The 17,209-nt window shown below is 52.7% G+C and overlaps 1 protein-coding gene and 1 pseudogene across 3 annotated transcripts in view; one reads left to right on the top strand and one right to left on the bottom strand.

Moving 5' to 3' along the window:
- Ndrg4 (NDRG family member 4) overlaps positions 1-11,793 on the bottom strand; it is a 35,972-nt gene extending 24,179 nt beyond the window's left edge. Inside the window, exon 1 of one of the 3 annotated variants that reach the window (XM_036186772.1) lies at positions 11,712-11,793. Coding sequence is in view for 2 of the 3 variants with exons in the window: in XM_036186768.1 (XP_036042661.1) it covers positions 11,224-11,260 (37 nt within the window). In the remaining variant the exon portion in view is untranslated. Of the gene's footprint in view, positions 1-11,223; positions 11,343-11,711 lie in introns of those variants that run through there. The other 2 variants (XM_036186768.1, XM_036186767.1) reach the window with 2 other exon arrangements.
- LOC118583444 lies at positions 11,150-15,030 on the top strand (annotated as a pseudogene).
- The last annotated feature ends 2,179 nt before the right edge of the window (positions 15,031-17,209 follow it).

Genomic DNA, 17,209 nt, shown 5'->3' with positions numbered 1-17,209 from the left:
TGCTCCCCGACCCCAGCCATCATCATGTTCTTCACGGCTACAAACTGGAAGACGAAGCTAGTTCCTGCAGTGAGGCCTCCGGGGCGGGGCGGGGACATAGTCACAATGCAGCTGGCTGGGCTGCTGGGGGCAACTTATTTGGGGAGCAACTTGGTAGCTTGTCAACGCTGTAACTCTGTGTCTGGGTACGAAGCCCAGAGGAAATGCCATAGGTGTGCTGAGAGACGTTTCTGAGGACCCCCAAACTCTGCTGGAGGAGTGAAATCACTCAAGCAGTTCACATGAACAGAAGACCACTTACATACAGAGCATCTACGCTTAGGATGTCATGCAACCGTAAAAAAAGACGGCGTCACTCTGAAACACACAGTTAGGGACAAAGGATGTGCTGCGCAGTAAGTATAAAAAAATCCCATTTATGTAAGAGATATGCACCAAGCGGGTGCCTGTGTCAGCAAATTCAAAATGAAATCCTCACGTGACTTCAGGTAAAGTAACAATTCACCTGTCAGGAAGGGTGCTGGTTTGGAGGTGATCAAACAGATTTCTATTCCATATATCAAATTTCATCTCCTCGAAGACACCACTGGATCACAGGCAACACATTTTACACATCGATGAGGACAAAAACCGCTTGCAATAAACCATTGTGTTTCCCCCACTTTATCTTACAGATAAACTATAACACACACACACACACACACACACACACACACACACACACACACACTACAGAACTCCCCCCCCCCCCACACACACACCTCTGGCCCAGCTTCCCACAAGATCTCATGCTATGGAGGCACAAATATAGTTGGAAGAGAGGAAAGACAGCATGGGTGCCTCACTGTCAGCATGCTGGCCTGATGCTGAGGTGTGGGGGTTCAGGACCTAGTAGCTTTCGGCTGTCACGGCTCCTCATTCTCCAGCTGGCACAGGCCCCCAGCCCTTGGTTTTTCCTAACTGTGACACTCTGGAAGAAAGTCTGGTCAGTGAACTTGAACAATGCCCCCAGTCTGTGCCTGATCTTGATTAGAGTCAAGGTTAGGCATTTGGGGCAAGGACAGAGGAAAAACTGTGTGCGGGCTCAGAACTGCCTGGTACAATGGGCTCGTGGTGCCACCGCAGGGGCTGGTGACCTTGATCGTGGCTGGGAGGTGGCACCTGCTGGGCTTCTCTGCTGCTGGAACTATCTCTCTTTGTAACTGGTTATCACACAGGAAGGTACTCCACCAACACCCCGTTTCTTCTCATACTTTCCCAGGCTAATTTTAGCAGCCCTTGGTGACTCTTGTCCACAATTCTTACCATGGTGTTTGTCAAATGATAATTTTCTATTTCCAGCCTTCTGTCCAGTTGCGAGTTGGGAGTCTGTGAGAAAGGACTACCCTTTCTCCTCCATGTAGCTATCCATCCCATCATTTCACCGAATCACAACAGACTCATGGAGATTGATTCCACAGGGTAAATTCTGTTGTGGCTTTTCTCTCCTTCAAAGTGGGCAGTCTTTAGCTACCTCCCATCCCTTCTCAGTTGGCACTTTGTCCTTTCAGCATGAACCCATCACTTTCTGAGTAGCCACTAACTGTCCGGCTACATTTGGCATGGCACATACTTCTCAAGGGTGCTCTGCATGCCCCACGGCACCTTCTTCTCCAGGGTCCCTGGCTGCTGTTACAGAGGATGTGGTTTAGGAAGCAAGATGTGGGAACAAGTGTCACTGCTCCAGGTCCTGTCTGCCCAGGAGGATGTATGGTACTAACATGAACGTTTGCTCTACAGCCATCCTACTGTGACCATCCAAGGAGCCTGGAACTAGACTTCTAACTCCTTTAAGTACAGTTGGACACCACCACAGACTTAGCTTAGCTTCTTTCCTTTATCAAATAGTGAGAAATCTGGCTTATATTATCCTTTTCTTTGTCAGTGCTGAAGATCAAACTTGGGGCCTGTGCATGCTGGGGGATCCACCATGTTTTATTTCATCAGGTACAAAAAGATTTAGAATTGTTGCCTACAAGATGAGGGACACACGCGCGCGTGTGTGCGTGCGTGCGTGCGTGCGTGTGTGTGTGTGTGTGTGTGTGTGTGTGTGTGTGTGTAGGACCAAGGTGACACCAGGTGTTCTCTTTGATGGTGCTCCACCTCGTACATCAAGGTAGGGTCTCCCCTAAACTGAGTTCCCATCTCAGTCATGCCGTTTACTCTGCAAATCTTTTTGCCTCCCTTGGATTACAGGTGGCAGATTTCCACGGGTTCTGGGGGGCTGAACTCTGGTCCTCACTGTGGGGTGTCTCCCAGTCCACTGTGGGTTCTCACCACTCATGGTTTGTCTTTGAAATCACAGTGGACTGTTTGGAACTTTAAGACTGACTTTCAGTAACAGCTGCCTCAGCTGGGCGTGGTGCCTGCCTTTAATCCCAGCACTCAGAAGCAGGGGCAGGAGGATTCTGCAAATTGGAGACCAACCGGGTCTACATAGTGAACTCCAGGACAGCTAGAGCTACATAGAGAGACCCTGTCTCAAAAACCAAACCAAACCAAACAAACAGTCCAGCTCCCTCATAGGACTCTGGAGAAAACGGGGAAATAAATGGCTTCAGCTTCCTTGCCTTCCAATCCCTGCCTCGGGCCCTCTCACTGCTGCTGGTCCCCGAATGCCAACCTGGTCTCTGCAGCATTTCTCCAGAGCACACTGTGCCGCTGACACCCGCTCTACTATCTCCAGGCTCCCGAGACAGCAAGGTCAGTAGAGCTGTGCTGCCAACTTGCCATGAACTGTGGGGTGCTCCTAGCCTCCGAGGTGGCCAGATTTCAAGCATGCGCTCAAGATGGCCAGTGGCTCTCTCTGAAGCTGGAAGTGGAGGCACAGCACCACTGTGTGAGCTCCCTTCCTCTAGACAACACAGCTCCAGGCAGGAAGCTTCCAATCCCCAGACCCAGGGCAGAGGGAGCAGAAATCCTAACCACATCCACTGGCAGCAACTGTGTGGAGCCCAAGCAGGGTCCCGCTTCAGCAGAGATGATGCCAACCCAATACCTGTTGTCCCCCTTTCCTCACTGAGAGATCCCAGAATTTTAGATGAGCAGGCTGGTGATGGGGCTGATACTCATGACCGTGAGCTGTAACATCTGATTGTGTAGCATGTGACTTTGGCGTAGCATTCTTTAAGGATGAGGTATATCATTGTTTTGTTTTGTGTGTGCATGGATGGATGTGCACGTGCTATATCCTGCTTGTGAAGGTCAGAGGACAATTTGTGGGAGTCAGTTCCCTTCCACCACCTGGGTTTCTGTGGCTGGAACTCAGATTATCAGGCTCCGCTACAAATGCCTTTCTCCAGTGAACCATTTCACTGGCCCAAGATAAACTGTGCTTTGGCTCTTTCTGCCAGTTGGCTAGAAGGCAGATACGATGGCAGGAGCCTGAGCAGCTACTCTGGATGTAGAGGAAGGATGCTATGAATAACAGGGCAATAGAACAGCACCTGAGCAACAGAGGTAACTAGGAATCCAGGCCCGGCGTGGAGAGGGGAGCAGTCTGCTTAATCGGTGACTGTCATCAACAAATTTCTGTCACATACAGTTGACACTAATGCATGTTTGAGACAATTTTCTTGGCGAAGAGACCCACCCTACATGCACAAAGAGGTCACCGGGAGGGCACGGGCGGGCTTTTTCCCACATGCAAACAGGAAGTGCCCATGCTCCTGGTCCTGCAGTCGGCCCCCATCGCAGTCTCCCATCCCCCTACCCCCCAGCAACAACAGTCCCTTGCTGACATTCTCTCTGGGGGTCTTAAGTTCCCATCTCTGTCCCCCAGCTCACAGGACTGCACTGGTTGGCACCCGCACGGGTAACCGTGACCTACACAAGTTCAAAGCTTCGTTTGGCACTTCCGTCACAAATTCTCAAAGTTCCTCAGCACAGGCATCCCACTCAACTCAGCTGTGTCTGCCCGACCTGGCGAATTTCCCAGAAACAAAGACACACTGGTCCCGATCCTGGTGTTAAGATTCAAAAAGGTAATAAGCCGAGTGTTCAGATTCTGTAACACACTCTCAGGACAGAGGCTGACACACACCTTCCTAAGGGCATTTTCCTCACCAAAGCACCTGTTTAATTAGCACTTTAAAAATCAATGTCCCACGGAACAGGACCGCACGGCACCAACCACCTGCCAGCCCGGTTTGTAGGAGGATGCCACCTGCTGTCATCTCCTCATGCGGCAGCATCCATGCCTCCCTTGGAGGGTCTGAAATCCTTAATCTACATGCTTTAGGTAGGGATGATGGTGGCCCAGTGGTGAGCAGGTGACCCAAGCCATTCACTGGCCAGATATCATCTGGGCACAGGTCACTGGTGGACCTCACTAATGTGAAGGCCTGCAATGCTCTGATATATGACCTTGACCTCTCCATCCTGCCTTGGCTGCCCAGGGATGGTCACATGTGTGTGCCACCTCGTCCAGTTAAACTTGGAAACTTTGGAGGGCATCATTTGAGGTCTGAAGCTTTCTGAACATTGGCATGTTTTGTTTTTGTTTTTAAGTTTTGTGGTTTTTTTTTGTTTTGTTTTTTCCGAGACAGGTTTCTCTGTGTAACTCTGGCTGGCCTTGAACTCACAGAGATCTGCTTGCTTCTGCCTCCTGAGCACTAGTGTGATACATACACACACACACACACACACACACACACACACACTCACTCACCTCACCCCACATTCAAAGTTTTAATCTGAGCATTTCAGACCCTGGGTTCTGTGGATGCTCCATGAGAACAGTCAAATATCCCCCATTCTAAGAACTCTGAAATCTGAACCACTTTTGGTCTCGGCCATGTAAGAGATACGAGACCTGGAGGCTTCAGGCCCTGTCTCAGGAACTAGGAGGGAAACACTGACAACAGATTCCAACCTGTGTGGGGCTGGAGCAGAGCAAACAACTAACAGACCTGTGTGCTTTTGCGGATGGAGGCCATGGAAGGGACAGAGTGCGGACTGGGGTTGCCATTTAAATCAGGGTGTTTAGAGGTGTCACCTTGCTGAAGGCTTGAGGAAGGTAAGGAGGAGGCCTGGGAGTCTGGGAAGAGCATCCAAGATGGAGAAATAACCAAGGTCAAAGGTGAGTGCTTGCCTGCTCTGTGGGTTCAAGGAAAGGGAACAGGCAGTTGGAGCAGAGCCCTGGGGGAGAGGAAGGGACGTGAGCAGAAAAGGTGGAGTGGAGCCGGTCAAATCAGCCCTGAAAGCTGATAGGGAAACTGAGGCAGGGCCCTGAGGTGGCTCCTATAATCCCAGCACTTGGGAGGTAGAGGCCGACATTCAGAAGTTCAAGATCATCCTCAGCTACGCAGAAAGTATGAGGCCAGATGGGATGAAAGAAGCCCTCCGAGCCGGGCGCTTTAAGCAGAAACAGTAGGGCCTTCCGATGTGAAAGTAGGCAGAGGGCAGGGTGGCCTGACGCTTGTCCTGGGTCACTGGGAAAACCTTGGGGAGAAGAGGCCAGGGGAGGGGAAGGTGTCTGCTTTCAGACCTGAGCCAGGTTGGGGAGAGACGGTGGAAGGAAGAAGAGCCTAGTGTGTACCCAGGTCTTCGGGAGGCTGGCGCTTCCAAGGTGACCCCGGAGACCAGAGTCCACAGGTGAGTATGAGGACCAAGAGTGATGTTCTATGGAAGCCAAGTGGATGGGCACACGGCCACGTCTTAGAGAGGGCTCAGGGTGAGGCAGTACCTCCACTCAGAGCAGGCTTTTGTTGGAATCCTCAGGGAAGAGCTCTTTGCTGGCGTATCAGAGGATGACCTGTCATGAGGAAGGGCCTAAGGAATCTGCCAGTCCAAACAACCAAATGAACAAGAGTGGAGCCCAACACTGCCCCTTCCAAGTCCCCCCTGCCCTGGGCTCAAAGGGCCAAGTGAAGCTCAGCATCTGTCCCTATGGAAATCACACACACACACACACACACACACACACACACACACACACACACACGGTCATGCCATGGGGTGGGCTCAGAGGGTCTTTCTGGCCTGGAGAGAGGCTGTTCTCCCCACATTCCAATGGGCACACCACCATCCACTTTAGGACAGTACAGGTCTCTTCAAATACAGGAATCTCCAAAGGTGCCTCCTGAGCTGTGGTGGTGAACCCCCAAGCCAACTTAGAGTCCTCCCCCATTGCCATGTGTCAGGGAGTACCCCACAGCTAGGAAGGCTTTGGCATCAACAGCCCAGCACTCTGCCATGTGGGTGAGGAGCAGGCTTGGGCATTAGCTACAAGGATCACCTCACCACGGGAAGGGTCCACCCTGCCCCAGATCCTACTCCTACCCTAGGCTCCACCCCAGCCTACCAGGCACATCCACCACAGTGTATCAAGGGGTTAACACTGCTAAAGCCATTTCTGGTATCCAAGGTCTGGCTATTAGAGCTATGGGAAAATTTTTTTGAATACAGAGTATGGCCTGAGGTTACAAACCCTAGACTCAGTTATGGGACTATGCCCTTACTCTGGAGAAAGATACCCAGTACTTCCTCTGTGTCCTCCAAAATGACTGAGATCCCTGTATCTTCCCACCTGCCTTAGATGGGGCACACCAATATAGTACCCACCCTGCTACCTGCCTGAAGTGGGCTGAAGAAGCTGGTATGTCCCAAAGATGTGTGTTCCATCAGTCACTCTGCAGCAGACATTTCATCTAAAGATTGGACTCCAAAGGCTTACAAGCCAGGAAGGGTATGGGTCTCTCTCTGTGTCTTTCTCTGTTTCTTTCTCTCTGTTTCTCTCTCTCTATTCCCCCCCCCACCTCTATGTTTGTGTGTGTGTACCTGAGGGGACTACGGTGTGGCAGACAGGGTGGACGCACACAGCCAATTCAGGCTTCTATGGAGCTTTATAAGCTGAGCCTAGGGTCACACTGGGGTACAGCCAAGCTCAGCTCCAGGTCATATAGCCAGGGTTGATGGAAAACAGCCCTGCAGAGCCCAACCCTGAGGGGCCTACCAGGTCTGATAAATCTTCATTATCTTGGTGGCATCATCATAATGAATCTTCATTACCTGGACTTGACTCCCTTACAGTTCTGGAGGGCTGAAGCCCTGCAGTCAGCACTGCTGGGTGAAGTCAAGGGGTCTGTGAGGCAGACTTGCTCCCTTCCTCCCCGCTCACATCTTTGGCTCGGTGGCTTGGTACACAAAGGGCCCACCTGCTAATCCAGGAACTTTCTCCAAATGTCTCCAGAAATCTTCAATCTCATCAGCATGGTCTCTTTAGTACATATGCTAACCTTCCTAGGTTCTAAGGACTAAGGTCAAAATACCCGCTTGGGGCCATTCTTCCGACTAGTACACCCTGAATACATAAAAGGGAAACTGAGGTATGTATTTATGCTGAGGCAGAAAGTAGGATCATGATACTGTGCTCCTGTAGCTCTACCTCTGCCGGGATGCTCACTTGGCTGCAGTATCTTTTTCCCCTCGGTCCTGGAAGGCCAGCTCCCACATGCCCTCAGACCGACTGCATCCCAGGATCTCCCCCTCGGCAAGACAGATCTAGCACTCTCTCTGAGCTCACAGGACGAGCTTCCTTGGAATCACAGTCCTCACAGTTCTCTCCTGAATCTGCCGTTTTCAGTTTTATTTATCTGTGTTTTTATTTTTACTGAGGCTGTCTCCATTTGTAACCCATGCTAGCCCAAACCTACCATCTTCCCTCAGCCTCCTAAGTGCGAGGATCACGGGTGTGAACGGTCATGCCTGGCTAGTTCTCAGTCTGCAGGAGCAGAACTTAAGTGCTGGGGATGCTGCTCGGTTGGTACAGGGATGCTGCTCGGTTAGTACAGGGCTTGCCTAGTGTGACTTTAAGTCACGGGTTCAATCCCCAGCACCATACAAACTGGACATGGTGGCACATTCTCATAACTCCAGCACTTGGGAAGTGGAGGCAGGAGGATCAGAGTATCAAGGTCATCTTCAGTTTATACTGAGTTCAAGACCAACCTGAGCTGCAAAAGAGTCTGTCTTTAAAAAAAAAAAAAGTAAACTTGATGTTCATGTAACATGCATTCACCAAGAAAAAGGAGGAAAGAAAAAGTGAAAGCTGTATGTGTCCTGGGAGAGGGAGGAAAGGGCTGTGATTTCTGCCATCTACCCAGCAGGGCTTTTTCAACGCCCATAACCACCCTGAAAAAGCTTTGGGGGGGGGGCTAAAGAGCTCTAGCCTTGAAAATGTCACTTTTTAATGCAGGAAATGGGGTTCTAAGGAAACGTCTCAGACTCTAGAGTAGCTCTCCCGGCTGGAAGTCCAGCCAGTCCCCTGACATCTACGTCACCTCTGGCAAGTGATCTTCCTGTTTTGTGCCTCAGTTTCCTTAAAAAGGGAAGACCACTGCTCATATGACAGCGAGATAACATATAGAAGGCGCCTCAGACTGCGCCCCAACACGTGGAGAGTGCCACATACCTGCAAGCTGCCACACCACCGTCACTACACAGTTTGCAGGGGACGTCTGGGTGCTGGGTAAACGACCTTTGGCAGTGAAATTAGCAGCGGCCTGTGCATGTGTCCTCGGCTGCTTCAAACTGGCTCTGGCCACTTTCTCCGGTGAATAATGACAGGTGTCCTCAGTGGACACCCCTGCACTCACCCTTATTTGTTCCTAAAACTTCAATTGCAGGGGCACATTGTTCCGACCTGACACACCACGACCAATTTTGCTCTTCACAAGGGTGATACCAGCTTCTTCTCTTCCACACAGTGGGACAGAGTGTCCATCTCCCCACATCTGAGGACCTGGAAACCCCACTTCCTGACCCCACTCCTCCCAGCTGGGGACCAAGTTTTCAAGTATATGAAAGTATAGTCATGGAGTGCCTCCCACAGTTCCAGGATACATTTAAATAGTGCCTGATTGCTGGTGGGTCTGCTGAGGCCCAGAACCTCCTTTGGGGACTGGAATTAGGACCCTGAGTCCTCCCTCTCCAGCTCGAATGTACACACCACTGCTTCACTGGGGGTGCTGGGCTGTAGCCAGGGAGTGGGGTTTCCTGGTCCTCAGAGGTCTACTGTACAGAGAGCCCAGTGAGGGGATTGGGAGACCCTGGAGGGGCCTGGATACTGTGGAGAAGAGGGGACAGGAGACCTCAGGGCACTGAGGAGCGAGCTCAGAGATCAAGGTAGATCACTGGCCAGATGCTGCTCTGTCTCAGAAGACCTCATGACGTCTCTCAGGTGTCTTTATGAGACAATAAGCTGGAGGGAGCCAGGTGGTGGTGCACACCTTTGATCCCAGCACTCGAGAGGCAGAGGCAGGCGGATCTCTGTGAGTTTGAGGCCAGCCTGGGCTACAGAGCGAGATCCAGGACAGGCACCAAAGCTACACAGAGAAACCCTGTCTCGAAAAAAAGCTAGAGGTTAAACAGCCTGTTTAAGATCATTACTAGCTGTGGCTAGAGTTTGAATCCAAACCTATGAGACATGAAGAAGACAAAAGGGAGTAGGGGAAGGCAGCGAGTGAGGGAGGGTGCGTGAGGGAGATAACAGGATGAAGAACTCATGATACAGCCCAGGCTGGCCCTAAACGTACCATCCTCATGCTTCAGCCTCCGGGTGACAAGTCTACAGGTGTGCCACCACGCCTGGCCACAGTCGGGCCGAGCACCCTGGGGGCTTACGACAGTAAGAGTCCTGTGGAAACCTGGCCAGGGGTTCAGAAAGGCTGCCCCAGCTCAACTTGGGTCTGAGAGCACGCTGCACACAGAACCAATGTCCAGACCCTCACTGTGGGGCCATCACTATATCATCCCCCTCTGAGGGCCAGATGGGGAAGAGAGGACCTGGTCCTGCCCTGAAGCAGGACTCTAAGCCCCTGGCTGCACAGTCCCCTCCTCCCAGTCTGAGTGTTTTGGGGAAGTTAATGTGGCTACAGCTCTCTTCAAGGTGAGTGGCCAGGTCTGTCTCAGGTGAGTGCCATAAGGAAAAGCTGGAAGGAGGTGGTGAGTGCCAAAAACACCCAGCCAGGGTTTCCAAGGCCCCAGGAAATCTCCACCTGCCCTTCTCTGTGAGCCCAGCACGGCCCACTGTGGTTTAGCATACAGCCCAAACCCTCATCTGGCCTACTTTCCTCTTCTAACACCCCACCACACACACACACACACACACACACACACACACACACACACACACACACACAGAGGCTCTCCAGTGCTATACCAGATCAAGTCACTCACACCCTGGGGTACACACAGACCACCACCCCTTGACTCTTCAGCTTGAAATGTGACCACCCTTTCCATGAACAGAAAGTTCTACTTGCAATTCTTTCTAATGCAGCCGCCTGCTCTAATCTGCTCCCTGCCCCAGATCCCAAGTACACACGCAGGGCGGCGGCCCCTTCCTCACCTTACAGCAAGGGTCCTGTGTTCTACCAGGACCCCAAGTGCCGGAAGGCATCTCTTGGAATATGTTTATCGGGTACACATGGGTGGAGCACCTGAAAACTGCCCAGCTGGGTCCAGTGGGGTCTGGAGGGGCTGTCACCTCCAGCCCAGGTGTCCACCTCCACACTGGGAACACAGACGCCTCCAGTGCTACTGGCTTCGTGTGTGAGGAGCATCTACCGTTCAGACACCTGGCCCTTGTCCTTCTTCCCTTCCCCATCTCCTCTAGGCATCTATCTTCTCCAAGACATTCCAGCCACTGGCCCCAGGATGCCCTCAGCAGGAGGACATCTGGTTTCTTCTCCACGGTGGCCCCAAGGTGATTGGCCCCAGCCATCACGATTCAACCTAGCTTCCACCTTCCCAGGCCACTTGACTCTACTTCCACCAATTAACTTCTCCCCAGAGAGAAAGGTGGTTCTAACCATCAGAGGGGAGCAGGAAGAGGCCCTTCACAGGTTCTCCCCGCTCCCCCAGGAGGCTCAGGGCTGCTTTCTCAGGGGACAAGCCAGAGTTGACTGGAAGACAGACTCCGGAGCTCCTTTGGGGATGCCGCTGGGAGCTCCGCTGGCGGGACACCTCGGGGGGCCTCTCCCGCGGACTGCCATCAGGCGCAGGCTCTCCACCCTCCCAGACGCCGGCGGCGCCGGGGACTCGGTAGAGCCCGGTGTGCCTCAGGTTTCGTTCCACTGGGAACGCGCAGCCGGGAGTGTCCCTTCCAACCCGGGCCACCGCGCCTCGAGCCCGCTCCAAGTCGGAAAGCGGCAGCGGCGGTCGATCGGCGGGCTGCGGTACCTGTCAGCAGTTGGAGCCTGTGTCCCAGCACCTTCATCTCGGCGTCCGAGGAGCGCGCTGGGCCGCCCGGGGCGAGGCGCGCGGCAGCCGCAGAGAGGAGCGGCGGGAGAGCCGGAGCGGCGGGAGCAGCAGCCGGGAGAGCGGAGCGCTCACCGCCCCCTCCAGCAGGGTTTAAAAAAATCCACCAATGGCACAGCCGCGCACCCCAAAAGGCTCCCGCCGCCACCTGGCCGGGGCGAGCGCCGAAAGGGGGGAGTGTGGCACCGCGGGAGGGGCCCCGCGCGAATAAAGACGCCTGCCGCCCCCGGCAGGACAAGTGCCCTCGGTCTCCGGGGGTCCGGGGGTCCCAGCCAAGCGGGCGAGGGATGGCTGGCTGGGAGACAGGGCGTCGCCCTCGCGTGGGCGGGAGGTGGCCGCGGAAGAAGGTGCGGGGCTGCAGTGTGGCTGCACCGAGAGGGGCTGACAGGGGTGAGGGCGCGGCGACTCACCCAGGCTGCCGAGCGACACGGTCGCGCAGGCGGGAGCCGGGCCTGGACGCCGCCGCCCACGAGCGGTGCAGGTTCCCGGCACAAGCAAGCCCCGGAGCTGGGGGCGGGGCGCCGCGCCGCGGGGGCGTGCCCATGTGGGTGGGTGGGCGTGGGCCGAACCGCGAGTCCGGTTGGTGGCTGGACCGGGGCTGTCACCGGCTGTGGGAGTGGGCGGGAGCCCTGGCGGGACGACCGACAGCCTGGCCCAGACCCAGGCAGTCAGTCTGCAGCATCCCGGCCACGGCTCACCTCGGGCGGGCTCCGAGAGAGGGTCCCGGGTCTGCACAGCGCTCCGCGTGGACTACTGAGACGCTGGCCTTGGCTCCAGGTGGCCAGCACCTAAAGTGTCAGTCAATTAACTCCACTGCCCGCTGGAGAAGCTGCTGAGATTTTGATGGCTGCAGGTGGGGCACATATTCCCTGTTTACAGCTTGTGGTGCTTTGGCTAAGCATTGAGACCAATGCAGCAAGCTTGGTTTCTGCAGGTTTGGGAAACCCCTCCCTCTAAGTGTCTTCCTTTGTTAAAGAGCTGGGGTGGGGCAGTCTGGTGACAGAATGAACCATCTCTGAAATGTCCTTCTTTCCTTGGGCTATGGTTCTGTGGGTAGAAGTAGGGGTCCGCACTTTGAAGCACTGTATGCTTGTTTATTTAGTTATTTTCACCCCTATGACTTCTGGCTTATATTACTCTCTTCCAGCCTCTTCATACTCGGAAACAGGGGTGGAGCTGACCTCAGAAGACTCCAGTAAGAATTAAATGATGGGGCAGGGGCTACAGAGGACATGGCTCAGCATAAAGCGCTTGCCCTGCAAACGGAATTAAGGTCCCCAGAATCCACATACAGCCTGGCAGGCATGGTGGCTGACAGGGAAGGTAGTGGCTTAAGACCCCCAAGACCAAATTCTCGGCACAAAGGAGACTTATTTGCCCCAGAGGGACAGAGGGCAGGAATAACAGACAAAGACAGGAGACAGAGGACGAGGGAGAAGGGGAAGGGAGCGAGGGAGAGGGAGCAGGGGACTTTGTCCCAGAGGAACAAAGAACTGTCTCTAGATAGAGAGGAGACAGACATGGCGCACAGGAAAACAGCAGTTTATAAAGGTACAAGGGGAACCCCGTGTTAGGATGAGGTGTTTACTTTTGATAGGGCATGTTAATTAGGGTAGTCAAAATGGGGGGCTTTTGATGGCTGGACCTCAATACTTTGATAGCTGGACCTTGGTGGTCAGCTTCAGGAGGAGGAAGTGGAAAAATAAGGGAATAGACCTTGGGGCTAGCTTTAGGAATGTGCTCCAACGGTTTTTAGCACGGCAGAGGGAGTCAGGGAGAAGGACAAGGGCTGCTGGAACCATGCTTGCTCTGTTCCAGCTGGCCAGAGTCCCTTCCGTGGCCATCTGTAATCCCAGCATTCAGGAGGCAAAGGCTGAATCTGTGGAGGCCTGCTTGCTAGGCTGGCTGGATGATGAGCTACAGGTTCACTGAGAGAGACTGCTTCAGTCAGTAAATAAAACGGAGACACTCAGTGTCCACTTGAGGCAAGCAGGGGCATGTACACACGGGCAGCCCCACAAGTGCAAATATGCATACACTTGTACCACATACATACATACCACCCCAAATGATAGACTATGAAGAACATGTTTAGTGTCTTGCCAGATACGTGTTTTTAGTGTTCGTAAGTATTTGCTATTATTGATGATGATGATGATGATGATGATGATGATGATAAAGTTATCATTACTGCCTCATAGAGTCAGACTTTCCAACTTCTACTCTTTTCAATAATTTCAGAACGAGCCACAGGATAAAATACCCATGGCCTGACATTCCGCTGCCTGACAATTGTAAGCTTTGTGCCCACAAATGCCTGCTTGGATTTTCCAATCAGAGGTAGCAATAATGGCATCAAGATGGAGAGCCACCAAATGCTGGTATTCTCATCCAGTATATGCACAAGACTGGCAACATTATTATCATGCAGTAGCTTGGATGCACAGCCACCAGACGCCTGCAAAATCTAGGACTCCTGTTTCATTTTCCCATGGTTCTTGCCTCAAGCAGTTCTTCCCTGGAGCCCTCGTGCTTATGAAGCTGGGGTGTCTTTCAGTCTTCCAAGCCCAGTACGTGGCCTGGCAGGAGTCACCCTACATGTCTTTAGATTTTGAAAGCTCTGGGCAGCCTCTCTATGACAGCAGTGAGACCCAGGCATCCACTAGAGAAGATGGAGCACTGTGTGAAGAGGAAGTGCAGGAGGCAGAGTCAAATGACCTGAGCAATCTGGAAATCACCGATGAGCTGCACCAGTACTTTTCAGAGACCAAGAAGCATAGAGAAGAGCAAAGGGAACAGCAAAATCTGGGTGTGGAGTGCCTGGGTGGCCCTGTGAACGCCGACTGTGACCTGTACCACAGTTACCACCTGTCAGTGAAACCCCCATCAGAGAAGCCTGGTGCACATCGCCAGGCTGGGATGAGTGCTCCCAAGATCCTGGCCATCGAGGCTTCCATACAGTTGAGTTTTGACAAGAAATATGACAGGAAGCAGCCCGAGTACTGGCCTGTCATCCCCATGAAGTTCTGAGCCCTGGCATGGGGATCCTAAGGAATACCTCCTGAGCACAGCCCTTAGCATCCACCTCCTTTGTTTTGGATGCATTCTCTTCTGGGCATTTCTCAGAGAAAGAAGTCCACAGACTGATAGAAACATGTTCAGCAAGTCCCAGTGGGCCCTTGACATGGTGATGGCCATCAAGCAGCCACATAGAGTTCAGTCAGCGGGAGGTATAACTGTTGATAGCGTGAGAAAGATCCCCCTGACCTAGATCGACAATTGTGTGTGTTGCATTGGCACTTGAATTGCTAGTCATACCCGGTGTGTCCAAGTTCTTGCCTAGAGAGGGAGGAAAACAGGACCTAGAGGTTGTAAAAGGCTTCCTGGCAAGAGTTCCGGTCTGTCTGTCTGTCTGTCTGTAATGGCCTTAAACTGATACATACAATCTGCTTGGCTCCCATGACCTGTTAACATCGAGTGAGCATTCTGTTGGGTCAGGATTTGCATTTCACCCCCAGAGTGTGGCAAGTTGCCACAGGATGAAAAAAAGGTGACTGTAGAAGGCCCCAGGAGACTGTTGAGTCAAGCATGGGTGCTGTGGGAGCAGATGCTCTGGACAAGACACTGTCAGGATGTTAGTGCTGGGCCAGGAGAGAAGAACCTATGGTCAGTCCCTGTGCTGAGGGGCGTCCTTCCTCTTCAGTTCCCCGTGGAGGCAGCCTGCCGCTTGAAGGCTGCTTGATAGCAGGGTTTTAACAGAGGGGAGCAGAACACAGCAGAGGGCCAAGCCTGTGCAGGGACAGGGTGCCCCTAAGAAGTGTCCTTGGCCTTCTTCCTAGTTCCTTGGAAGATGCCTCAACAGTCACTGCTCTGCAGAATAAGCAAAAGACTGGCTGTGCCATGCCCAGGCTGGAGAAGAAAGCTCCCGTTTTTCTCTTGTGAAAGCAGACTGAAAATGTCAGGCAGGGTGTTTGCTGCAGGAAGCAATCTATTCTGGTTAACTGGGGCACAAGGGGACTTAGGTAAAAGATCTGGCCACTCAGGATGGCAGGAGCCAGGCTTGATCAGCAGGCAGCCTTGATCTGGTGCTAACACTGCCAGGGCTGTCTCCAGGTCTGGGGAGTTCAACTAGAAGTACCTGTGGACACAGACACTGGATACTGCCATCTGGACCACAGCTGCCTTGGAAGCAGAGTGATTGCTGCTGCCATCCTCACCGGGGGGAGGGATGCCGTGTTTCAGTTTCTGATTCACAGCCCAGAGCACATCTGGTTGGTAGAGCCCAGATCAGGCTCTCTGATAAAGCTGCAAGGGAAGCCAGGAAGAGGGAACTGGGCTCTGCCATTTAACTTGGATCCTGGTGCTGAGTTACATGTTGTCCCTGGTCCCCGAGACTTGCTCTGTGCAGTGAGCCCCAAGTGTCCACCAGTGTGCTCTCATGTTTTCTCATCTTGATTCTTGTTTCCAGCAGGTGAAAGACAAAAGGACCTTCAAAGCAGTGTGGCTTGCTGCCCTTCCAGATGCAGAAGCCACCGTGCCTGCTGCCAGGAGGACAGGTGACTGGGTTTTTCCATTGTGGTGATGAATTGGGCTGAGTCACCATCCGTCTCTGGTCCCCTCGTGACCATGACTGGGAGCAAGTGGAAGAACTTAAGCAGTGGGGTTGGGCAGGGGCACAGATGAGCCTGGGGCCAAAGCAACGTCATCTTTTAGCAGGGAGCAGGGAAGCAGGGGCTCCCCTCCCCTCCCTATTCAGTGGCCAGGCACCTCTTGTGACATCGGCTTCTTACCCCTCAGTGCCACGCCCTGTGCTACAGAGTCCACCGGAAACAAGAGTTGACCCAACACTGACCTTTCCTTTCAACTTCATGAACTTATGGAAGAAGCCAGCAGACAGCTCACAGTCTGGGGACCAGGAAGACACAGTCAAGATGTATAATTGAAGTTTCCGTGGAGTGCATGGAAGGTCTTCCTGGAGGAGAGACAGCTGAACCTGCAGATAAATGGAAGGTCAGCAGATGGAGGTGATTGAGAAGAGTTCTGTCCACTCCTCTGTCTGTCTATCTACACACATACTCTCTCTCTCTCTCTCTCTCTCTCTCTCTCTCTCTCTCTCTCTCTCCACACCTAGATAGTGAGACCTTGTCTAAAAATTTTTGAATAAGCCAGCATTAACATTTCAGGGCATAACCATTACCATTTTATGTTTATCTTGATATAAATTATTCTTTTGAGAAGCCAAGAAAGAAGTTCAAGGCCAGCCTGGACTATATAGTGGTTTCCAGGCCAGCCTGGACTGACAAGTGAGAGCCTATCTCAATAACAGAAATTCTCCTCTAATATAATTATAACAGCTGGCACTGTCTCTTTTTCTTGGGGTGCACCTGATTTTCTTAGCCAGCCCCCTGTTACTGGAACAGTAGGATGTGTTCGTTTCTCATACTGAGCAATATTGTCAGTAGCTCCCACCACCCAAGCACACATGTCTGGCGAGCCTCTGGGCAGCCTCCCTCGTCTGGTTCTGTGTTCTCTGACCACCTGTCAATGCCAGCTCATCCCCATCTGGAAGCCAGTGTGTGCTCAAAGCATGAGTCTCCACACCTGTGTGGGTTCTGGGGCGAATCCAAGGAAAAGAGCCTGGTGTAAAAGCCCAGGGCTTTGATTGTGTTCTATGGTTATGTAAAGTACTACATTGGAAGAAATGGAATGAGGGGTAAGACCACCAGGCTTCTCTTCTATTATTGCAACTTGTTGTTAATCACTTCAAATAAATATTAAAAACAGCACCAGCGCAGACTTGGGGATGACCCGTTTAGCTGAGTCAAATCAGATGATGTTTTTGGGTTTGTACTTTGTCACAGGGGGCAGAGCATAGGTGTCCTTGCCTTAGCTTCCTTTGGAAGGCAGG

Source organism: Onychomys torridus, chromosome 5 (genome assembly GCF_903995425.1).
Source record: "Onychomys torridus chromosome 5, mOncTor1.1, whole genome shotgun sequence".
Lineage (NCBI taxonomy): Eukaryota > Metazoa > Chordata > Mammalia > Rodentia > Cricetidae > Onychomys > Onychomys torridus.
Note: the sequence above shows the minus strand (reverse complement) of the source record. Positions and strands in the feature narration are given on the sequence as shown.